Source organism: Gigantopelta aegis, chromosome 3 (assembly GCF_016097555.1).
Source record: "Gigantopelta aegis isolate Gae_Host chromosome 3, Gae_host_genome, whole genome shotgun sequence".
In the NCBI taxonomy this organism is placed as follows: Eukaryota; Metazoa; Mollusca; class Gastropoda; order Neomphalida; family Peltospiridae; genus Gigantopelta; species Gigantopelta aegis.
Window position 1 is genome coordinate 60,479,802 of NC_054701.1, and position 26,801 is coordinate 60,506,602.

A 26,801-nucleotide genomic window follows, 5' to 3' on the forward strand; every position below is an offset into this window, starting at 1 on the left:
TCCAATTGCCCACGGCAATCGGCACTGCCATGGAGATCGACATGCAGTTTTTAATACTCAACAACACTTTTTTGCCATGGACTATATTCAGGTTTTTTTTCCAATGACATGTTTTTTGCCATGGACTATATTCAGGTTTTTTTCCAATGACATGTTTTTTGCCATGGACTATATTCAGGTTTTTTTTCCAATGACATGTTTTTTGCCATGGACTATATTCAGGGTTTTTTCCAATGACATGTTTTTTGCCATGGACTATATTCAGGTTTTTTTTCCAATGACATGTTTTTTGCCATGGACTATATTCAGGTTTTTTTTTCCAATGACATGTTTTTTGCCATGGACTATATTCAGGGTTTTTTCCCAATGACATGTTTTTTTGCCATGGACTATATTCAGGTTTTTTTTCCAATGACATGTTTTTTGCCATGGACTACATTCAGGTTTTTTTTTCCAATGACATGTTTTTTGCCATGGACTATATTCAGGGGTTTTTTTTCCAATGACATGTTTTTTGCCATGGACTATATTAAGGTTTTTTTTTTCCAATGACACGTTTTTTGCCATGGACTATATTCAGGTTTTTTTCCAATGACATGTTTTTTGCCATGGACATTTTCTTAACTGCAAGGGTTTGTTCTTTAATAACAGATGGAGGTTCAGAAAAACATTTTCTTTCTTTTTTTAAAAACTAACAAATTATCCTCATACTACTCAACAATGTAGCTGCTCTAACTGTAAGGTTCAGAGAGTATCTAAAATAATTTGCTTATGTCATACAGAGTACATCCGGGGTTCTCACCCCAGGCCTGTGATGGTGGACGTACTGATAAAAGTTACTACCAACAAATGCTTCCTCTTTTGCTGTGTTTATAAATGTTGCAAGGACCTAAGCCCAAACGAACATGGATTCATTTATTATGGACTGTATACTAATGCTGTGTGATACACATTACAGACATTCCCAATACTAAGCTGTATATATCAGTTTTAATTATGGATGCAGTTGCAGGCCCGTCGCAACTAAAGGTAAGGAATCATGTGTCCACACACCCCTAATTGAGGCCAAACACATTTACACCCCCACCCATACCCCCACCTGCATATCATGCCTATGGAATAATATAATTGCATAGGAAAAAAAACCCTAGGTACATCAACCTGTAAAAGTGATACCAATGCAACTGTATTTAAAGCTTTGTGCAAACCCTCACCTTAAATATCATACGATTTACTAGCTCTGACTTAACACCTGACCCAGCTGGCCATACACAAATCTTAAATAAATGCTTTAATTTTTTTTATATTAAAAAAGTGCTAATGTCACAGTTACTCTTCTACTACAAATTAGCTACTCGGAAAAGTTTCTACTTTCTAAATAACAAAAAAAGAATCATACATGTAATAATAATAATAGGTAATAAATAATAATGATCATTGGGTACACACAACCACATCCACTATTTTTAACAATGATTTGTAACCATGGAAGCAGCAGGTATCAGCTGTATTTTCATACTTGAGGACTCTACAACTTGAAATACATGAAAGTGTGACAAGATCTTCATGCATGGCCGAACAGCAATGGAAATTATTATCACCTCTAACCGCTTAAACAGCTCACAACTCAAGGTGTCCACTTCGAATTAAGACAAGTCATTCTTTGATCGCAAATATTGTTCACAAAGAAAGCTACTTCTTTAGCATCCACCTTGATGACTAGCAATATTTTTTTTTTTTTACTGCCCAAGCAGATACATGAAAACACTGGCAAATGATGATACTATTTAACTGTTACAAATTTAGATTTTTCCATCCCGACAATAAAACTGCCTTTTCCACTGTGCTTCGCATACAACGGTGTCAGTTATTTTACTGTTTTACCTTTTCCACTGTAATCATGTGTATTACAGTTACAAAATAGGAAATGTCACGTCTGTCATATAACTTTTATGATGAGTTTGAAATCAGTATCGCAGGTGTAAGTATTTCAGCATAACTTACTCCTTTTTTTATGAATTATCTAGTCACTTTATCTGGTTAAGACACGCACTTTTATCATCAGTCTAAATCATATCCATAGTCTAGAATCGGATTCAATATTTCCATTCGTATGAACAACAAATCTCTCCATACATCATGTTTCTTTGTGAAAGATGTAAGTGGATGCCTTGAACCACAACTCATGGTTGCTTTCTTTAGTGTATGGCTCACTTTCTGCTGTAAAATGGAATAAAATTCACTTGACCCAGTAATTATATAATTTAGCATATTCTCCAGTATTCCGTTTTCAGTAATGAACACTTTACAAGTCAATGCTTTTCTTTCTTAACTCAAGTCATAATGATGTTTAGAAACGTTTTTCTTCCTCCTCCATTTCTTTGACCTGTTATTCCAGTACCGACTTCAAGAACTCAGACTCAGGATGAAGCCATTTCCTGGTTCCCAGTTATTCAATTATTCACAATACATACCGACAAATCAGGCAAGCCATGTTCAAGTTTTCACAGACACACGCAATCCGTAAACCAGATACTTCACTCCAGACTTTCCAAAATCATAGCAATACACTGATTAATTATCCACAGACTGAATATATATTGTCACCATATCTTCAGTTTTTCTTCAATCTTCAAATATATCATCTGGTGAAAAAGACTGAATATATATTGTCACCATATCTTCAGTTTTTCTTCAGTCTTCAAATATATCATCCGGTGAAGAAGACTGAATATATATTGTCACCATATCTTCAGTTTTTCTTCAATCTTTAAATATATCCGGTGAAAAAGAAAACTGTGCACTGTTCCAAATACTTTGTGCTCATGCTGGTTTAGATTTCTGTTCAGTAAACCAGTAAAATGGTTGCACCTTGCATGATAACAGCTCTGTGTTTCTGGGGGTGTTATACTTCTTGATGCTTGGGGGGAAGCACTGCTATAAAAGGTTCATACCACATTCTCCTGAGGTCACCCTGAAATACCGAGATTCATGAAACTGTTAAGAGAGTTTATTCTAAATATCCACTGGCAAAATAATACTAATAATTTTTATTGGTTAATGAACAAATATAATTAATATGTTAACAGTTCATTTCAATTTATTTTCTTGCTAATATACAATCAATGTTCAAGCACGCTGTTACAAACACATGAATTTTGCTTGTAAATATATACATTTAATTTAGTTTGAAAAATACCATATTCAATCAGTTACATAGCTGTCATACACAACTTGTTAAAAATACCGTATTCAATCAGTTACATAGCTGTCATACACAACTTGTTAAAAATATCTTCCTGAACTATGGCTACACATTTAAAAAAAATATATTTTAGTAACATTAGCTGTTTAAAATGTTAGCAAAATGGCTTATTGTAAGTGAAGAGGACTGTACTCACAATGTATATTGTAAGTCACACTATTCAAAGGTCAATTACTATTTAAACCACTGTATTATGAAAGGGAGACAACCATACCTTGAGGTATGCCATGCACAGGAGAGGGAGCAAGGTGAAGGGCACAAGGTAAAGTAAAGCTGGTTGAGCTGCTTTAAACACTTCAGATGAGACTGTTGCTGTGAGTAAACCTGAAATAGTTTAACATGTGAGTAAACCTGAAACAGTTTAACATGTGAGTAAACCTGAAACAGATTAATGTGTGAGTAAACCTGAAACAGTTTAATGTGAGTAAACCTAAAACAGTTTAATGTGTGTAAACCTGAAAGTTTAATGTCAGTAAACCTGAAACAGTTTAATGTGTGAGTAAACCTGAAACAGTTTGAGTAAACCTGAAACAGTTTAATGTGAGTAAACCTGAAACAGTTTAATGTGTGTGTAAACCTGAAACAGTTTAATGTGTGTAAATCTGAAACAGATTAATATGTGAGTAAAACTAAAACAGTTTAACTTGAGTAAACCTGAAACAGTTTAATGTGAGTAAACCTGAAACAGTTTAATGTGTGTGTAAACCTGAAACAGTTTAATGTGTGTAAATCTGAAACAGATTAATGTGAGTAAACCTAAAACAGTTTAACTTGAGTAAACCTGAAACAGTTTAATGTGTGTAAACCTGAAACAGTTTAATATGAGTAAACCTGAAACAGTTTAATGTGAGTAAACCTGAAACAGTTTAACACATGAGTAAACCTGAAACAGTTTAATGTGAGTAAACCTGAAACAGTTTAATGTGAGTAAACCTGAAACAGTTTAATGTGTGTAAACTTGAAACACTTCAGATGAGACTATTGCTGTAATTAAACTTAAAACAATTTATCATGCGAGTAAATTTGAAACAGTTTAATATGTGAAATTGTTCAATATGCGAGTTAACCTAATCATTTTACACAACACCCACCCCACCCCTCTGAAATCATATGAAAAGCTGAAAAATCGCATTCCTGAATACAAACTGGTTATTTTCTACTTACCAAGGAAATAGCCTAAAAGTGAGCAGTGGAAATATGTGATCCTTTGGACATAAGTTAACGGTGGAGGAACGCCAGCTTCCACAGAAGCTGTCTGTAACTTCTTGTAGGTGTCGTAACGTAGAACAAAACACAACAGCAGCCCTGGCATCACCTGATTAAAACAAAGAATTTTTTAAAAATACAATTGCTGTCAAATTGTTTCTAAATCACAATGCACAACTTAGTGCTTAAGTTTGTCCCTTTTTTAAAAATCATTAATGAATTTTCCCATTTTTAGAATTCAAACATTCCAGTTAACTTAAAGGGTCCATTTTACGAAACAATCTTAGTGTTAAGATCACCTTATGTGCATAGCTACCTAATGCAGTTAGGTGATCTTTGCACTAAGATAGCTTCATAAAATGGGGTCAGATCTATAAATTACAAACCATAATTATTTACCTATTATTAAACAATTACAATATTGCTCAATGTAAAAGTCAACATAGTAATTTTAAATATACTTACTATATCTCCTAACCCAAGCATTGAAAAATGACTAGCATTTTGAGAACTGAAAAACACAAGAAAAACATTAATTAAATACAAAATTAGCATGTGGTTAAAACAGTATCAACGTATAAGATAGGCAGATGTATTTGATTTCATTTTTAAAACAAAATAGGATTTCAAGACCTGACCCAGCAAAATGATTAGTACTGTAACTAAAGCATGACACTTGTAAAAAAAGACATTGAATGCTGGCATAACTAATAATTTACAATAAATCTCAAATTAGTTAATATTTTTAAATAGGTTCTTCACATTTTAGGTATTTAACATAATTAAATTCATAACAAAATATCACTGAATTATAAAAAATGAGCAGTCTGAAAACTGTACACCAAACAACGGGCAATAATGTATCGAAAATGATGCCATAAATTAATTAAAATATTGCACATTTTTCACCCATCACTTTTGTTGAACCCCATTGATTGAGATGTCATCGTGAAACATGGGATTTCTTCTTTCTGTTACACCAATCATTATAATACTTCACATGATGTTAAGCTGGTGAAATTGCTTCAAGTAAAGGCCTATCAGTAGACAACCATCACATGATGTTAAGCTGGTGAAACTGCTTGAAGTAAAGGCCTATCAGTAAACAACCATCACATGATGTTAAGCTGGTGAAATTGCTTCAAGTAAGGGCCTATCAGTAAACAACCATCACATGATGTTAAGCTGGTGAAATTGCTTCAAGTAAGGGCCTATCAGTAAACAACCATCACATGATGTTAAGCTGGTGAAATTGCTTCAAGTAAGGGCCTATCAGTAAACAACCATCACATGATGTTAAGCTGGTGAAATTGCTTCAAGTAAGGGCCTATCAGTAAACAACCATCACATGATGTTAAGCTGGTGAAATTGCTTCAAGTAAGGGCCTATCAGTAAACAACCATCACATGATGTTAAGCTGGTGAAATTGCTTCAAGTAAGGGCCTATCAGTAAACAACCATCACATGATGTTAAGCTGGTGAAATTGCTTCAAGTAAGGGCCTATCAGTAAACAACCATCACATGATGTTAAGCCGGTGAAATTGCTTAAGTAAGGGCCTATCAGTAAACAAACTTGCTTACCTTGGAAAAACTAGTTTGGCAGGAAGAGAAAGCTTTGGAGCATCTCTTATTAATCCAGTTAAATGCAACTTTTTGGCAAATAATCCAACCTGCAAAGATCAAATTATCAGTACTTCAAATAGAGAGTACACAAATATTATACACGGAAAGTTCAAATTATATATAATTACCGAGCTCGACCTTATTAAGTAGTAGTAGCCCAGGTGGGTTTTTTGGCTACCAAAATTCTCTTCAGATTACCAAATTCCCAAAACTGGTAGTCTAAACTAGGCTTACAGTCATAGTAGATCCTAAATTTGCAAAGGTCTAAAATCCACCTTTCATGTTTTGGCTCTTTTGACACGAGTGACACCAATTGTGTTAACTATTATTCTGATTGAGTTTAGATTGAGCCACATAATTTTGGACAAACATGTGTATATTCATGTCATGAAATAAAAATTATTTGTATATTTTGAACTTAAAACATTGTGTTTGCAATTTTATCGATGTACAACAGGTACAAATTTAGTATAAAACAATTCTTATCAAATTCTGTTAATTATATTAATAGATTCTCTCCCCATTGTGAGGTGTAGACAAGGCAATTCCAACCCTCTGGACAAAAATATGGTCCAGGGTCCCATGGTCGAAATTTTCACCACCAGGGGTGTACTTTTTCTGTCCCACATGACAGCATTCATTCGATAAATAAACCATTATTTTACACGAACACACAAAGATGGCTGAACAAGTAACTTTTTTATTTGACGATTTTATCATTTAAATAAACTACATTGTCGTATTTGCAGTGTTTGTTTTGTGTGTTAAATATAAGTTAACACTACAAATTAACTAGATATCTTTTAAAATGAAGGTTTTAATAACAAAATATTAATTTAAAACTTCATATATTACCAACGACGTCATGTTAAATGCAAGCGTGTGATATCCCATGTAAGATAGAAATTTCTTACATAGCTTTCTTTCATGGGGTAGTTATGTCCTATATACCTGAGGATCAGAGAAAGTACTATCACATTTGACACTTACTGGATTCTCAGCTGGTCGCGTCGCAACCTTGACCATTACATTGGTACTAAATATATATGATGAGAAAAACACCTGAAATATACAAACACATGCAATATTAACATTTTCACACATAGTGGATTTCACGCACTGTTTTGTTTTGGTAAAAACAATACAATGTGTTTTTAGGTCTCTTTCATAAAGTAATACAAATTGTGTGATAAACAATTAATTTTTTTTATGATAATTTTGAATATAGGGCTGATACAAACACACACACACACACACACACACACACACACACACACACACACACACACACACACACACACACACACACACACACACACACACACAGTGTATTTTTGTATAATAACATTAAAAATATATACAAAGTTGATCAGATTAGTACTGACAGGTGTCGCCCACTTTTTCAATAATAACAAAACCGTAATGTAAATGAGACAAATGATTAACCTAATACTGGAAACCATTGGCTTTTTAGGGTTTAAGTTGGACGCCAAAAATTAATAGCAATTTGGCAAATTTGATCAGAAAATCTGCAGCCAAATTCAAGCAAAACAGAATTATTTTTCAAAATAGCTATAGCTATAAGAATTGTCTATTATTTCTTTTAAGTTCATCGGGGTATGAAAAACCCCACCTGCAAAGCTATTATCACGGAAATTTGCAGATGGTTTTTTTGTTTTTTTTGGTAAAAGAAATAACAGGCAATACTTAGAATTTAATTTGAATCATACTTACTAATAATAACACTAAAAGTACATATTTTATTTTGAATTATGTTTTGGTTCTTAAACAGTAACGCTAAGACAGACATGGTATCAATATAAAGTAACGTCATCATGCAGATATGACATTCACTGAGAAATTAACAAACTCGCATTGCTACGTCTGGACCAATCGGATGACGTTAGCATTGCTATGGCTGGACCAATCGGATGACGTTAAAATTGTAGTGAACGTAATGGGAATTTAATTATATACAAACGAAACGGTTTTCGAATTAGATTTTTGGCAAATTGCTAATGACATGTTTTAAGTAAATACTTATTTTGCTTTCAGTTGTAACAAAAAATAATTATGTGAGACCCCAAATAGCAGCAGTTTGAAATGAGCTGAGGTGTCATCAAACAGAATTCCTTGCCTTTCATTTAAAAAAGACCCTTGGAACTGAAGTTAAAAGTCTGTTTTGTTTTACGACACCACTAGAGCACATTGATTAATTAATCATCAGCTATTGGATGTCAAACATTTGGTAAATCTGACACATAGTCATCAGAGGAAATCCGCTATATTTTTTCTAATGCAGCAAGGGATCTTTTATATTCCCTTTCCCACAGACAGGAAAGCACATACCACAGCCTTTGACCAGTTGCGGTGCACTGGTTGGAACGAGAAAAAACCCAGTCAATTGAATGGATCCACTGAGGTGGTTCAGATCCTGCGATGCAAGCACCTCAGGCGAGCATTCAAACAACTGAGTTAAATCCTGCCCCAGTTGTAACAAAGACACACACACGCACGCACGTGCCCATGCACACACATACATACACACACACACTCACGCGCCTGTGCACACACACACACACACACACACACACACACACACACACTACTCTCTGGCAAGGTGGTGAATAACAGTCACAGCTGCTCGTACTTACCCAAAACACATCGTAGATCAGCAAACCAACCAGTAACAATGTGGAAACCTTTAGACTGGGAAGTCGAACAAGTGCAATAAATGCCACACACAAACCCATACCTAGAGCTGAAAAAAAAAACAATGAAGGAATGTAACAGTAGCCATAATTAATAAATTTTTACACACATCACATCAGATGTAAGCAAACAATAAGAAATTTAATATATGACCATCGATATAACAATAGTATACATATTGATATTTGATACCAGTACTGAATAAATTACATTACAATACACAATGCAACATTGTATGCAACATAATACTTAAACACAAAGGCATAATTTTCACCTAGACTACTTTCAGGCCATAAAAATGGACACTAAGTTTGGTTAATTTACAAACATGTAACAAATTTGGACACAACAGAGTGAAACAAGAGTCTGTGACATTGAAATACTCTTAAAAAATAGACTGAAACATGAATCCATAACAGTTACTTCTCAGACGCACATGTGTTTTTAAAAATATGAAGAAAAAAAAGCATTTGGTGGTATTAGGAACACCAGGATAACCAGAAATACTTCAGTTGTACGGAAATGGATAATCTAAACAATACAATATTAGTAATGTTTGATTTCAGTGATCATAAAACAGCTCTAATAGTGAAAAATATGCCTTAGTGTTTAAAAACTAGGGTGTGTCCCTTTAATAATACATCTATAACACTTATTATTTAAAACATTACAAATGCACACCTAAATTTCATGGTTATTTTAGGAGATTGATTCAGGAGATCAATTGGTGATCTAAAACTCTTTCTCCAGGAACCGAATTCAGAAAATCTATTTTTCAGTCACTCCAAACTAACTTATTATGAGGCCTGGATTAATAGCTAACTATTGCATTACAGAAGTTGGTAATTCATCATTGATAGATTTTTATTTAAATAATGTCTATTAGCAATAAAGTGGTACCGGCCTCGGTGGTGTCATGGTTAAGCCATCAGACATACGGCTGGTAGGTACAGGGTTGGCAGCCCGATACCCACTCCTCTTAACAACTCAATGGGTTGGTGTAAGACCACTACACCCTTTTCTCTCTAACTAACAGCTAACAACTAAAAACAACTGATCCACTGTCCTGGACAGACAGCCCAGATAACCGAGGTGTGTGTGGGCCCAGGACAGCATGTTTGAACCTTAATTAAGCATGAAAATAAGTTGTAATGAAATGAATTAATACAGTGGTTTGTGACCTTCACAGTGATGTCTTGACATGAGCGAGATGACCTACCATCCATGAGGAGCCAGTGCCCAGTGAGGATCCAGATACACACGATGATGAAAGACATACAGAACGACACGATTTCAGCAGCCGTGAACCGGCCACACACACCAAACGAGATCCTGAAGAGAACAAAAAATATATATATATATACAGTAGAATCTTGTTGGGTCAAACTCTAAAGGGTCAAAGGAAGGAAGGAATTGTTTTATTTAACGACTCACTTAACACATTTTATTTACGGTTATATGGCATCAGACATATGGTTAAGGACCACACAGATACTGAGAGAGGAAACCTGCTGTCACTACTTCATGGACTACTCTTTTCAATTAGCAGCAAGGGATCTTTTATATGCACCATTCCACAGACAGGATAGTACATACCACAGCCTTTATCATACCAGCTGTGGAGCACTGGCTGGAACAAGAAATAACCCAAAGGGTCCACTGACGGGGATCGATCCTAGAGCGACCGCACATCAAGCGAATACTTTACTACTGGGCTATGTCCCGCCCCCCGGAAGGGTAGAAAACAATGCAACGCTCGAACCAAAAATGAAGTCCAATGGGTCGAACACTTTCTCGAGGTCCGACAGGGTTTTGCCATCGGAAAATAATACCCGTTTCTCAGCTTTTTACAGCTACACTATACCATTATAAAACTGATCACGTAGGGGATTGGCAGGGATCACCATATTTATTTTATGCTTTGTGGATCTTCTCCATCTTTCCCTATACATATTGAGGTACATGTTTAAATAACATTTTATTTTGCAGGTAGTGCGTGTATACAAATATTCTCTCCTCCCATGTGTTAAAATCTTGAACAGACCCCCCGCCAAAAAAAAAGAGAAAAAAAAAGGTAAATTTGTTTTTACTACTATAGCAATATAAAATGTAACAAACATGTATTTTTTTAAAATTAAATTTCATTTCTGAATTGCTAAAGCAGCAACCAACTGGCATTTTAAGTGATTTACTTTAGTCCATACTGTATTCCCATCAATGCTTAAATCCACAACATCCAACTGCAAACATATCAGCTGTAGGAAAACCTCCCAGCAGTTTCTGTCTGCGCATTTTGCTGTATCTGCTAGACAAGCAGCTAATTTGTTTTCTTTTTTGTTCTTTGACTTACTTTTGTCCACTGGAGCATGGCTGTATCATGTACTGGCACATTGGTAACAAGAGAAAGGCAAACGCCACCGTGGCAAGAACTGAAACAAAAAAACAAATACAATTGCAGCCAATACAAGGAGAAAAACTCATTAAAAAAAGAAGAATAATTAGTGAAATCAAATATTTATCAGTTTCCTATCTGAAAGTTTCATCTAAATTCTTTGTTAAAGGGACATTCCTGAGTTTGCTGCAATTTTTAAGATGTTATCAAATAACAGACTTTTTAACGATTGTAATTACATATCAAATATATTTTTCTGCATAAAATATTAGTGGCTGTATAGTAAACGTCTTTCCGATCGTTTTAATATTTGTACTAGGTTTCATTTTATTTCCTAAAAAGTGTTTTTTCGTACATACGAAATTATTTGAAGACAAAATCCAGTTTGGGATTTTTATAAATATTAAGACAACCAAAAACACATTGAATATACAGACACTGATATTCTAAACAATAAAATATATTTAATATGTAAGCTTAATCATAGAAGTATTTTATTAGCCGGAAACATCTTACAATGCAGCAAACTCGGGAATGTCCCTTTAAGAATACCAAAGGTACAATGCAAACAACAAGTTTGATAAAACTCAGCCTGGTTTGAGTAAATGCCAAAACATTGTTTATGAAAGAGATATTCCATTGGTTACTCTTTAAAAAAGTGAGACACACAATTATTATCTCAAACTCCAATGTCTGTCTCTCATTTGGTTATAGTTCATTAATGGACCGCATTAATTAAGATGATTTTGTAAATTATTTTGTCACTTGTTAATACCAGTAATAAACGAAAGGCGAGTTGTTTTGCATGGCTATGTTGTTATAAATAAATGTACCATGTCTATATTCATATATATATATATAAAACAAGTTTTGGATAACACAAACACGTCCGAACTGTGTAGAGCGAAGGAGAAAGAAGGAAGTTGAGGTCACGTGACCGGAACTAGGAAGGTGTACATCAGAAGATTGTGTAGCCATTTGGCTGTTGAATTATCAGACCATAAGGTGGAAAAAGGGGGGGGAGGGGGGGAGGGGGGGGAATGCCAAAGTAAGAGGTCAGGATAGAGTATAAAGAAAAAATGTACCATGTCTATATTCTGAATGTTCATAACTCTGAAAATCTTAACTCCTATGCTCAAAATTCTGTTTATTAAAGTAGTTCATATATATATTCTGATTGTTCATAACTCTGAAAATCTTAACTCCTATGCTCAAAATTCTGTTTATTAAAGTAGTTCATATATATATATTCTGAATGTTCATAACTCTGAAAATCTTAACTCGTATGCTCAAAATTCTGTTTATTAAAGTAGTTCATATATATATTCTGAATGTTCATAACTCTGAAAATCTTAACTCATATGCTCAAAATTCTGTTTATTAAAGTAGTTCATATACAATCTTATAACACAAACAGGAAATACTTTGTTTTCTAAATTTTGATTAGCGACAGTTACTAACCAAATGAAAATTGTATTAACAACGACGGTTTGACCTTTTAAAATTGTGTAGCAATCTCTGTAACTTGTATAGCGAATCGTGATGTGATACTGAACAAAATGTTGCCTGAAAAAGGTCTTTAATCAACGTGACTGCTCACAATAAACAATAAATTTAGTTTTGAAATAATACGGTTCTTACTGGCTGTGAAGATGGCGAAGACCATTTGAAGCGAGTCGAAGAACAGAAACATGATAAGGAGAGATGCTGATGCTCCGAGTGGCAGAAACATGGCCTGACAAGTGTCGATTGTCTGCACTTCTGAAATATAAAAAACAACCAATCCATAATGTTAGATTTATCATTACTCTGGTTACAGAGATTGAAATAATTTTTACAAAAAAGAATGCTGAAAGGATTTTTTTTGAAACTGGAAACTCAATACCATACTCAAATAAAGATAAATTATTCAGCATTTCAGATCAAATTTCATGCAAAAATCATGAAATCTGATAAAAAGCTGAAAAATTGTATCTCTGAAGTTATATTTATAGCTCCTTGTAAAAGTTCCATTTGGTGTCCTGACATTTTAATATAAGATTTTTTTTAACGTTTCAATAAATGTAATGACATTAAAAAGAAATTCCACAAAAAAATAATAATGTTTTTTCTACATCTTGCTGATTTTGCAATTAAAAAATTTCTGGAATTGCCATTAAAATTTTTATTTTTTGCAGATACATGTACTTGTTTGCAATGCTATTTTCTCGCTAACACCTATTTGTTAAAGTAAACACATCCTTTTACCAAACAGGTGTCAGTGGGAACTTGTTTTCTATTGTATGCAAGTAAGCAGTGGTTAAAGTACTATGTAGTGACAAAAACAAAAATGTGTATACATGTACATGTTTATGGAAACTGAAATATTTGTGATGTTTTTTGTGCAGTGAAAGCAATATTTCATGTTCCAGCACAAAGAATAAAATGGGCTGATAAAAGTTAAACTTTGTTTTGTTTAATGACATGTGCTATTACATGTCAATAAATAAAATAAATTAATAAAACAGTATCTTTAAAACCAATTCAGTATTTCAGTAATAATTAACATTAATGCTTTAATTTTTTCTTGAATTACAACACTACTTTATCACATTAGGAACTTTGTCCCAGCATAAAATATTGTCATTAAAAATAATCTCTATTTTCAAAATGTGCAATGTATTTTGCTATGGAGTGTCAATTATTGTCCTGTTTCATTTGTGATAAGCATCACTACTTGTTAAAATTACACAATGTTTAAAGATACACCATACCTATCACTCCATAAAAAAACTAAATCTGAAGTTTTCCCTTCTAATGTACATACGTGTGTCATCATTGCAGGGAGCAGTGGATGAGAAATTGGCCGATTTTTCCCTTTCCTTCTCTCTCTCTTTGTTCTCTCGCTCAATGTTGAGTGACCTTAAAATAGAATTAAACAATGCACATTAATAAACCTATAACCATTGATATATTTCTCTTTTGGTAGCCGGGTCTCCACGAGTCCCAAAATACTGGACTCGAGCATTCGAGGGTCGAACTCGACCCAGACCCGAGTACACGACACTTATGTACACTAGATGATAATGAGACTAAGGAATAAAGTAAAATAACATTATGTATCTTAATTCCAGCACTGAACACATGAAATCATGTCATTGTATTGCACTCCACACATTTCGAAGTGCCGGGACGTAGCCCAGTGGTTAAGCGTTCGCTCGATGTGTGGTCAGGCTAGGATCGATACCCGTCAGTGGCCCCATTGGGCTATTTCTCGCTTCAGCCAGTGCTCCACAACTGGTGTAACAAAGGCCATGATATGTACTATCCTGTCCGAGGGATGGTGCATATAAAAGATCCCTTGCTGCTAATCGAAAAGAGTAGCCCATGAAGTGGCGACAGCGGGTTTCCTCTCTCAATATCTGTGTGGTCCTTAACCATATGTCCGACGCCATATAGCTGTAAATAAAATGTGTTGAGTACGTGGTTAAATAAAACATTTCCTTCCTTTTCCACACATTCGACTTTTGTTTTCACTTCATGCCTCATAGCCCTATAATGTAACAGGCAACAAGCATATGGAAAAATAAAATAATGTTTGTTTTGTTTAATGACACCACTGGAGCACACTGATTAATTAATTAATCATCGGATACTGGATGTCAAATATTTGATAATTCTGACACGTAGTCATCAGAAGAAACCCACTACATTTTATATTCTAATGTAGCAAGGTATCATATGGAAAAATGACACAATTAAATGAGAGTGCTCATCCTTAAATGGGTACATGAGTCCTGTGAATGGACTTCAGTCTTGCTAGAGTACTCAAGTACTCGTGGAGGCCCTATTTGGTAGAATCCTTTAGAATATGTACCATGAATATGTAAACAATAGAATAAAGTTTTTTTGTTTAACGACATGTATATATATATTTATCAAACTTAATCTTTTTCATTAAGAATATGTACATGTGCATATATATACAGTGAAACCCCTCTAAACCGGACACCCTTGTGACCAAGACAAAAGTCCGGTTTTAAGAGGGATCCAGTTTACAGAGGTTAAGTTCTGTCCTGGTTTTTAAAAAGGGACTCTGTGAAACGTCTGGTTTTGAGGGAATTCTGGTTTACAGAAGGTCCGGTCTTGAGGGGTTTCACTATAATATATATATATATATATATATATATATATATAGAGGTTATTACCAGTGTTTTTCGGTATCGTCAATAATCATATATATTAGGAATAAAAATTGTATTATGCGAGCCTCTGGCAAGCATAATACATTATTTTTATTCCTAATATATGATATTGACGATACCGAAATACACGAGGGTAATAATCTCTTTATCATATAAGCTCAAGCTTAATACGTGTTTTTGTAAACTGTACACGCAACTTTAATTCCAGTCCCCCATTACTAGATATTCAAATGACGTAAGAATATGTGGTGCGGTTTATTTTTTAATGGAAATGACGTCAAACTTGAATGACATCATTTTTGATGTCCTTACATCAAAATAAAGTTATGCCTAACGTTTTTTGTTTTCTGAATGCTGGACAGCTTTCTGTGTCAAATTGCCATTGAAATATTTGTATTTGATGACTATGAATGCATACGTCAATCATGGAGTGTCACCCAAGTACGTTTGCTTAAATGTCAATAAATCTAGTGCAAAGTTATCAAATTTTAAAATATGTGATCTGAAAAATATGTAAGTAAGTGTGTTTCTGCTACTGTCTCATTTTAGCCCTTATTACAATAACCAAAATACATGTATTTGTATTTCAAATTTGTCATGAGGAAAACAAAACTGCCCAATATAATTACTAAAGCATTATATTATGTACATCTATTGCAAAAAAGGACTTGAGAACAGACTACTTCTCCACTTATGTATTAGTTAATGAAGACTGTATACTGGTAACAGCAATAGAAATAAGCAGAAATGTTTACTAGTCCACCGGACCATCTACTTGTCTGCCAATATTTATACTTGAAAGAAGTGTTTTATTTAATGACGCACTCAACACATTTTATTTACGGTTATATGGCGTCAAACATATGGTTAAGGACCACACAGATTTTGAGAGGAAACCCGCTGTCGCCACTACATGGGCTACTCTTCCGATTGACAGCAAGGGATCTTTTATTTGCGCTTCCCACAGGCAGGATAGCACAAACCATGGCCTTTGTTGAACCAGTTATGGATCACTGGTCGGTGCAAGTGGTTTACACCTACCCATTGAGCCTTGCGGAGCACTCACTCAGGGTTTGGAGTCGGTATCTGGATTAAAAATCCCATGCCTCGACTGGGATCCGAACCCAGTACCTACCAGCCTGTAGACCGATGGCCTGCCACGACGCCACCGAGGCCGGTTTGTTTTATTCAAGTGCAAGAGCCACACTTTTGAGTGCTTAAAATGAAACTGCATTGAACATTTTTACTTGTCCACTGGACAACCATTGAGGTATATTTTGCTTGTCTGAGCAGATTTCCACTTGTCAGGACAAACGGACAAGTGCTTATTTCAAACACTGACCGATAACTGACAGTATTAAGGATGTCTGCATTTTTCAGCAGCCATGTAGAAATGTCAGAGTCATTAGAGTTTATCACAGCTGACATATGTGTCTGAGTTTGTGTGTTTGTTTTATTTAGCAACACCACTAGATTACATTGATTTATTAATCATCGGTTATTGGATGTCAATCATTTGGTTATTCTGACATATAGTATTAGAGAGGAAACCCTCTACATCTTTCCATTAGTACCAAGAGGGGATCTTTTATATGCACCATCCCACAGACATAATAGCTCATACCACAGCCTTTGATATACCAGTCATGGTGCAATGGCTGGAACGAGAAATAGTCCAATGGGCCTCATGACGGGGATCAATCCCAAACCGACTGTGCATCAAGCGAGCACTTTACCACTGGGCTACTTCATGCTCCTATACGTGTATGTGTCTCACAGACATGGTAAGAATGAGATATATATCAATAAACTTGTTTGTTTCCAAAATATCACAAAAAAAGTGAATTGTTTATTTTGTTTGAAGCACATTGATTTATTAATCACTGGCTATTGGATGTCAAACATTTGGTAATTCTCACAGTCTTACAGGAAGCCCACTACATTTTCCCATTAGTAGTCAGGGATCTTTTATTTGCATTTTCCCATAAATAGAAAGAAAGAAAAAAAGTTTTATTTAACGACACATTCAACACATTTTATTTACAGTTATATGGCATCAGACATATGGTTAAGGACCACACATATATTGATAGAGGAAACCCGCTGTCGCCACTTCATGGGCTACTCTTTTCGATTAGCAGCAAGGGTTCTTTTATATGCACCACCCCACAGACAGGGTAGTACATACCATGGCCTTTGATATACAAGTCATGGTGCATTGGCTGGAACAAGAAACAGCCAAATAGGCCCACCGACGGGGATCGATCCCAGACAGACCACACATTTTACCACTGGGCTACTCCCCCACCCACCATAAACAGAATGCACATGTATACCATGACCTTTGATATACCAGTCAATGGGCACTGGTTGGGACAGCAAAAACAAAATGTGTCCACTGAGGTGCTTTGATCCTATGACTAGGGTCTCCACAAATACAGGCAGAGTCTAGCAAGACCAGGAGGACTCGAGTAGCCGTGCAAGGAAGAGCACTCACATTTAATTACATTTTATTTTACGTCATTTTGGTTGGGCTATGGGACATGAAGGGAAAACAAAAGTCAAATGTTTGGAATCCATGTTCAGCTCTGGAATTAAGATGCAAAATGATATTTCACTTTATTCCTTAGTCTCATTATAATCTAGTGTAAATGTCGGGTGCCCAGGTCCAGGTCGAGTTTGATCCTTGAGTACCAGAGTCCAATATTATACCTACGACCCAATATTATACCTACGACCCAATATTATACGTTACGACCCAATATTATACCTACGACGCAAACATCTCTCGGCGAATACTATCCTGACTGAGCTAGATACCACCCCATCCCCAAATATCACGGTCAAAAGCTACAATTCTAATTTTTTTTAAAATACTATTAATAAAAATTCAAATTGATTTATTTATTTTCACTCATGTCCGATTTGTGTAGGGAGGTTTAACTGCCGACACAATAATGACCATTACAAATACATTTACACTGGATAGTGGCCACTGCATTTGGTATATATATTGTATTGCATTTTAAGAATTTTAGCAGGAGGGTCAAAAGTATTGAAAACTCAAAAATAAAATACTTAAGTGTGGGTGTGTGTGTGTGTGTGGGGGGGGGGGGGGGTCGACTCCCTAAACCCACCCCTGCACATACACCATAACAGATTATTGATAAGCCATGTCTAGGGTTAAATGCATCTATGGTAAATATGATGTGGAAATATAATTTTAACTCTCCAGTATATCCTTAAAAGAAATATTATTGTGCATTAATAAATAAATAAATAAATAAATAAATAAATAATAAAGCCAAAAAATGCCTGGGGAAAAAGGTCAACTGAATTGGAGCAAATACTAGTAGGTACAATGTACTACATTACATAAAGTGTGGTCCTACATGTATGTGACAAATTCAGCTTCGGCATTTATATTATTTCATCTCTATTTTAGCAAAAGCATACCAAGCATAATGTGAACTCCACACAACCATGGTCAGACTATTTATGACCTAGACAAGGTTAAACTGATGTGTAAACACTGATAAATATGTGAAACATTTACTAATTATAAGTAGCCACTACTTCACTCACCTCTGTATGACCTGGTTACATTTGTTAAGTTTAAGCACACATTATACAAAACTCAGACTATGGTGTCATTTATTTAGTTCATTTAGTATTCCTTTGATAGTCGTCTTTGTAAAGAGAAAAGTGCAGTTACATGTACTAATTGTAACTGGCAGTCTTCCCCCACCTCAAAACAAAGACAAAGACAAAAGCTATCCTAATTTTCTGATACATTTTCAGAATTCTGCTTCAAACGATCCGCTACTTACTGTGAATGCACATATACGTATTTTATACCACATATGAATGCATTTGAGTATTTTTCTCTTTTGTATGGTTAAATTTTCAAAACACTTTTGATTTCTATACAATGTATTTTTTTTATTATACTTTTCCCCACAGTTCCTTACACTGGTTTTATATAAACATAAACAATATTTTTTATATACTTACCTTTTGTGACACCCATAGTCAATGTGTATATTTGTGCTGGGGTGTTGTTAAACATTCATTCATTGAATTCTTTTGTTTAGAGGGGGAGGGGAGGGGGGAGTAATGGAGAGACAAAACAATTTCATCTTTTGGGTTTGGAGATGATCTCTTAGGTTATCAGTTTTAGTGCTAAATTATGAAGTCATAATACAGTTAGTTTGCCTACGGGTGCGCCTGTAGTCAGTTTGCCTACGGGTGCGCCTGTAGTCAGTTTGCCTACGGGTGCGCCTGTAGTCAGTTTGCCTACGGGTGCGCCTGTAGTCAGTTTGCCTACGGGTGCGCCTGTAGTCAGTTTGCCTACGGGTGCGCCTGTAGTCAGTTTGCCTACGGGTGCGCCTGTAGTCAGTTTGCCTACGGGTGCGCCTGTAGTCAGTTTGCCTACGGGTGCGCCTGTAGTCAGTTTGCCTACGGGTGCGCCTGTAGTCAGTTTGCCTACGGGTGCGCCTGTAGTTAGTTTGCCTATGGGTGCGCCTGTAGTTAGTTTGCCTATGGGTGCACTTGTAAAGAAGTAGGTTCCTGTTGCATCAAAATGTTCAACATCAATGTATATATGACCGACATTCCTTTCCTTTTAAGTTGTATTATGTCCTATAATCAGGGATTTATCCAGGCGTTCTGTTGGTCTGAACATATGCCCCTTCCCAAAAGAAAGTGGTACTGACAATTCCAAACTTTTATGCTAAAAATTCCCCAAAAAACATAGATGTATTTAGTTACGTTCACAGTGGTGTACTGCATCATTCAGTGGCCTGAAAACATAGATGTATTTAGTTACGTTCACAGTGGTGTACTGCATCATTCAGTGGCCTGAAAACAGATGTATTTAGTTACGTTCACAGTGGTGTACTGCATCATTCAGTGGCCTGAAAACATAGATGTATTTAGTTACGTTCACAGTGGTGTACTGCATCATTCAGTGGCCTGAAAACATAGATGTATTTAGTTACGTTCACAGTGGTGTACTGCATCATTCAGTGGCCTGAAAACATCCCAAGTGTGATTTACTTTCACTAATTTTCCAAATACCATGGGCCCCTGATGAAATCTCTGATATTACATACATGTGCAAGTTGGTCACTAGATCAAACTTGATGAAATACCCTGGATAAATCTCTGATATTACATACATGTGCAAGTTGGTCACTAGATCAAACTTGATGAAATACCCTGGATAAATCTCTGATATTACATACATGTGCAAGTTGGTCACTAGATCAAACTTGATGGAATACCCTGGATAAATCTCTGATATTACATACATGTGCAAGTTGGTCACTGGATCAAACGTCATGGAAACCTTAAAATCTTTGTCTAATATTTGTTAAAACAAACGTTTGTACTCATGATCTATGGGGGCAGGACGTAGCCAAGTGGTAAAGCATTCACCTGATGTGCAGTTGATCTAGGATCAATCCCAATCGGTGGGGCCCCCGTGTACTATCCTGTCTGTGGAATGCTGCTAATTGGAAAGAGTAGCCCACTGTGAGATGGCAGTGTGTTTTCACCCTCTTTACAGGAATTAAAATGTGTTGAGTGCATCGTTAAATAAACCATTCCTTTCTTTCATGTCGTATGTGTAATTCATGGCATAATCAGTTTACATCTCATCCATCTTGTGACCAATGTCAAAAAAACAACTATTTCATGTAACCCAACTAACAGTTTAAAAAAAAAAAATTTTTTTTATTAATTTTCTTTTTAGGATTCCCACTAATTTGTTTTTTCGAGTTTATTCCAGGACAAAATTGCTTATTGTCAAATAAAAACCACTGCTGCCACATGACTTTATAATATTGATTAGTGTAAAGGATCTTTCACATGGATTTTACCCACAAACAGGATTTAAACCAGCTGTTCACCACTGGTAAAAAACAGTAAAAACCCAAATGGATCTCTCCACCAAAGATTTTTGTTAGGGCGACTGTACTAGCAATCCATATCCCACTCCTTGATGAAACAGATTCATTTAATTTTCACATTATAGCAGAGCAAAAACATTTTTATCGCCCTTCTTGACCAATAAACCCTGATGAATACTTATTAGTATATGTATATGGATAACTTAACCTTCGATAATTCGAAAACTATCTCTTTACAGTCCCGGGCTGAATTGTTACACAAACTAGTAATAACGGCTTTCGAAAACTCAAACTTCGAAAACTTATGTCTCTCAACCTAATTCTTTGGTCCCGACATAAAGATTTAATAGATTATGTTACTCTAAAACTGGGGTGTGGAGACAGTTATATATTAATTCACCTTTCAACTGGGAATGCATAGTTTTCAGAGTTTAGAGGTAAGCAGTGAAGCGCATGCTTCTTACAATATCAAGCGAAATTATCCAGCTGCCATGCAGTTTCAAATTTGAACTCTTATATATTAATTTCGAAAACTCAAACTCCCTGAAACTCAAATTCCCTAAAACTCTAATTATTTCTTCGTCCCCTTCAAGTTTGAGTTAAAAAGGTTTGTCTGCACACAATCACACACACGCACGCACACACAATACACAACACACACACATGTACATGCACACACACATGTACACGTACACACACACAGGAATATACACACAACACACACACAAAATTGGATATATGTCAGTTGTTCACACAATATTGATTTTACTACAACTGGGTTTATAAACCTAACACACACATACATATATATATAATCATTCCTACTGATGAACATGAATTAAAGTCCAGTTTTTCTTTTTTATAATGTTAGGTGGGTGGTATGAAATGACTTTTTAAAATGGATTGAGATGGTCTGGCTACATAGAGGCTACACATTAAGAATAAAAGTAATTAGCATTTGGTCTGGGATCGATCCCCGCTGGTGGATTCATTGGGCTATTTCTCGCTCCAGCCAGTGCACCACGACTGGTATATCAAAGGCCATGGTATGTGTTATCCTGTCTGTGGGATGGTGCATATAAAAGATCCCTTGCTGCTAATCGAAAAGAGTAGCCCATGAAGTGGCGAGAGCAGGTTTCCACTCTCAATATATGTGTGGTCCTTAACTATAATAGTCTGACGCCAGATAACCGTAAATAAAATGTGTTGAGTGTGTCATTAAATAAAACATTTCCTTTCCTTTCATGGTAAAGTAGCCTGACAATCAGCATCATAAATATGGGTCACATCTTCTCAGAATTACTGACTCTAAGATTAACATAATTTAAATTGTATGTGTCCCCAGCTATTTTTATTCAACTGGCGCGAGGTGGCAAGAGTTAGTTTCTATCCCTGCCATGTAAATTATATCCTAAATCCAATATATATTATAATATGAATACGTCTCCAGGAACTGCTACCTACATTACTCATGTATGTGTGAATTTGGTTCAAATGCTTGGGATCTACAATAGTGTGAACCCAACTCTGAATACAGACATATAATTGTAATGTCCCCTACACACGGCATTTGTCTACAGTTCTAAACAAGAATGATTCCCACATTAACTTCTTTCTTTCACCATTCAGGACAACACTTCAATTTGCATCAGAGCATGTCAAATGACGGGCAACGGGCAACGGGCAACTCATTTTATGTGCCCCTATCCACTAGGGTTCAGGCACGCCCACCCCGGATTCAGCCTCTGACTTCGCCAGTGACCGACTCCGGGGAGGGAGGGGGGGGGGGGGGGGGGGGGGGTTGGGAAGTGTGGGAAAGAAATGCAGGGGATAATTTTTAATAGTGTGGTATGACCACTTAAAAAAAAGAATAAAAAAACAAACAATTTGGGGTCTACCATTATCTTATAATTATATTATATATTAAATGTAGTAGCACCATATATGAGAATCCTATATCATTCTATTTTTTTATTATTTAATTAGTAGGTGCAAAATTAAATAAATTTTCGATCGGGCAGTTCAAAAGAAATATATTATATAATTATTTAATTATTATAATATTTATATATATATTTTTATTTTTAATTTAAAATTAGCCCTGGAGGATAGCGGATTCGCAAAGGGGGGAACATCGCGCCACTGGCCAATCCGGCGCTTCAACAGGCGGGAGGCCCATTCCGGTCGGTCCGGATTTCCACGGGAGAGAGGTGTCAAATGAAGCAAATATCTATGGACCCAGTTCATTTATAGTTTACATGTACATGCATGTGTATCCATAGGTACAAATCTTAATCTGCCAAGCTAATACATCGGCCTTACTGCTAACCAGCACATGTATTCTACATAATGACAGTATTTTTTTTTTTAATTGGGGGGAGTAGGGGTGTGTGTGTGTGTGTGTGTGTGTGTGTGTGTGTGTGTGTGTGTGTGTGTGTGTGTGTGTGTGTGTGTGTGTGTGTGTGTGTTTAGTTTTCTAAAAATAAAATTCTAGAAATTAATAATGGGACAGGATGGGATCATGTTCAATTGGCAAAGTACTCGCTTGAGGTGCTTTGATCATGGAATAGAATCCCCTCAGTGGATCCTCTAATTGGGTGTTCCTTGTCCCAACCAGTGTTGGTATATCAAAGGCCATTGTTTGTGCTGCCCTGTCTTGTCTTGTCGGAACATGCATATGAAAGATCACTGGTTTCAAATGGAAAAATGTAGCATGTGTCCTCTAAGATCATAATATGTCAGAATAATCAAATGTTTTAACTTTCAATTTCTCACTTAGCACTGTGATGGAGTGGGGGAAATATTCCTTTTCATGTTTAAATACTAGCCCTGTAATAACCATGATGATTTAAATCGGTCCACCTTTTTCAACATATTGAATATTGTTAATAGTACAATCAGCAGTAATCATGTTGTCTGCTACTTGTGTATCATCATAAAATGCCCAATATGATGAATAAAAGAAAAAAAAAAGAAAGGAAAAAAAAAAGAAAAAAAAAAGAGACTCATATAATGAACTATTAATGGATTCTCAATGACCTCATTATTTAACCACTCAACCAATACATCAAACACAGACCTACTGGAATTTCAACACTGCTAAATGATGCATACAAAAATGTCACTTGACACATTTGAAAAATGTTTTGCATGTTAAGTGCGGAAATAATTTTTCTTTTAGTACACTTAGTTACCAGCCAAAATATTATTATTATTATTATTATTATTATTATTACTGTTCTTTCTGCATGTAGCTACATGTAATAACTAGAAACTCTAGGAAGTAATCATTTGGTTTGACGTACAAATGATATCTGAACTGTCTACGGTAGATGTAGAATTAGTATTTTCCATCTACAGTGGAATTCCTCTAAACCAGACTCCCTTGGGAACAAGTAAAAAGTCAGGTTTTAAGAGGTATCTGGTTTAGAGAGGTTCTCTTCTGTACAGATATTTAAAAAGGGGCTATGAAAGACGTCCGGTTTTGAGGGAATTCTCTTTTACAGAATGTCCGGTTGTGTGAGGTCTCACTGTACAATTAAAAATTAATATACTAATGCTGCTGCTGATTTTTATATACCGTGTCTCCTCGTACTCTCAGTCAAACTGACTACATCTGCTTTATACTGTCAGCATTCTAAAGACAGTTCAGGTTTAACAAACCATAAATATATAGTAGTGATTGGGTTTCATTTATCAATTACCAGTATAAAAAGGATCCTCATTAACTCATTAACCTAATTACAAATTGATTAGAAAAACAATAAATGAGATTAAATGTAGACTCCCTTGATTACATTCAATGGATGATGTACACAAAATCTTCTCTTTTTTTACTTAAAATAGTGAGCACTAATACATCTAATGTAAGTGTTTAAAATAAATAAATAAATAAATACATTTCCCTTACATTCACAACAATATAACATCATCCCATTGGTCCAGATGTAGCAACACGAGTTTGTTTAATTCTCAATGAACGTAAAAATTACGTCGTCGGGGAATGTCATATCTGATGATGTCATTTTATATGGGCAAGTTGTTTTATTGAGCGTTAATGTTTATGGACCAAAAATAATTCGAAATAAAAGTATGAAGTTTTAGTGTTATTCTTAGCAAGTATGATTCTCAATTAATTATAAATATTGTCTGTTATTTCTTTTACATTCATCTAGGTATGAACAAAACAAATCATCTGCAAACTTAAGTGAGAACGGCTTCGCCGATTCACAGTTTGCGGATGATATGTTTTATTCATACTACGATGAACGTAAAAGAAATAACAGACAATCCTTAAATAAATAAATAAATAGAAACTTACCTAAAACTGCCATACACAATGAGTAGAATGGATATCACAAAGGTAGACAGTCTTGAAGTATCAACAATGGAGAAGGCACTGAAAATAAAAATTAATTCATACAGAACATTTACATAAACTAGTGCAAATATATTTATCAATCACTTGAGCTCTTTCAAAATGGCTGACATTACTTGTATTTTAAAAGTATTAAAAAAAAAGAAATGTTTTATTTAACGATGCACTCAACACATTTTATTTACGGTTATATGGCATCAGACATATGGTTAAGGACCACACAGATATTGAGAGAGGAAATCCGCTATCGCCACTTCACGTAAAAATATTAATACCATGAAATACATCAATATCTACAGACTTCTTCTATAGTAACAGTAATGTATACACAGAATATCCCGGGGTAGGGTGTGGTGGGGTAGATCGGTCTAGGGTAGGTTTTTGTGGGGTGTGGTCAGGGTGCTTTTTTGTCCCAAGTGGACACTGTAAATGGTATTCAAAAAAATAATCAATGGGTTATTTAACAATGACATTTAAGTTTGTTGTACAATTATTCACAATTGTAGCAGTGGGTTGAAAGATATGAATTTTATTCTTCAGACTGAACTGAAAAAAAATGAAAATAAAAATAAATACTGTAAATCATAAAATATTAGCGACCTTAAAATTTTGCAAAATTCAAATAAGAAATACATTAGCAACATAAAGCTTTAACAAGGTCGGCATTATTAGACAATTAAAAAAATAAGCTTAAGTTGTAGCATCAGCCACTGGCGTAGGAAGCAGGGGGGGGGGGGGGGGGGCAAGGGGGAATGTGCCCCCACTCTGTAGCAGCACCGATGGTTTTTATATATTTTACATGTATTTACATATACATGTATGTATATATGCAATATATATGTGTGTGTGTGTTTGCCCACACACACACTTTATGGCACCTTCCTACACCCATGTCAGCTGACAGAATACTTTTGTTGTATCTTGACATTATGCAGCTTACAGACAATTAAAATTTAATAGCAAATTTCAGTAATATACATGGTAATTAACCAGCTGTTGTTGACATTAATAACATGTAACTATATTGTGTGTTCAGTAAATCACAAACAAAACAATCACACAAATATTTTTCAGAGCAGTTTCATGTAGATCTCTTTCTATTTCGCATCATCAAAAATGGCCTGTAGC

At 35.3% G+C, this 26,801-nt stretch overlaps 1 protein-coding gene across 1 annotated transcript in view; it reads right to left on the reverse strand.

Annotated features, from left to right (window-relative positions):
- Positions 1-499: 499 nt before the first annotated feature.
- LOC121368357 (signal peptide peptidase-like 3) overlaps positions 500-26,801 on the reverse strand; it is a 97,198-nt gene continuing 70,896 nt past the window's right edge. Inside the window, exons 3-14 of the mRNA XM_041493051.1 lie at positions 25,617-25,694; positions 14,006-14,100; positions 12,841-12,960; positions 11,158-11,236; positions 10,027-10,139; positions 8,750-8,856; positions 7,086-7,157; positions 6,054-6,142; positions 4,937-4,982; positions 4,430-4,580; positions 3,480-3,589; positions 500-2,974 (exon numbers count right to left, since the gene is read on the reverse strand). Coding sequence (XP_041348985.1) covers positions 2,906-2,974; positions 3,480-3,589; positions 4,430-4,580; positions 4,937-4,982; positions 6,054-6,142; positions 7,086-7,157; positions 8,750-8,856; positions 10,027-10,139; positions 11,158-11,236; positions 12,841-12,960; positions 14,006-14,100; positions 25,617-25,694 — 1,129 coding nt within the window. The 3' untranslated portion in view covers positions 500-2,905. The remainder of the gene's footprint in view (positions 2,975-3,479; positions 3,590-4,429; positions 4,581-4,936; positions 4,983-6,053; positions 6,143-7,085; positions 7,158-8,749; positions 8,857-10,026; positions 10,140-11,157; positions 11,237-12,840; positions 12,961-14,005; positions 14,101-25,616; positions 25,695-26,801) is intronic.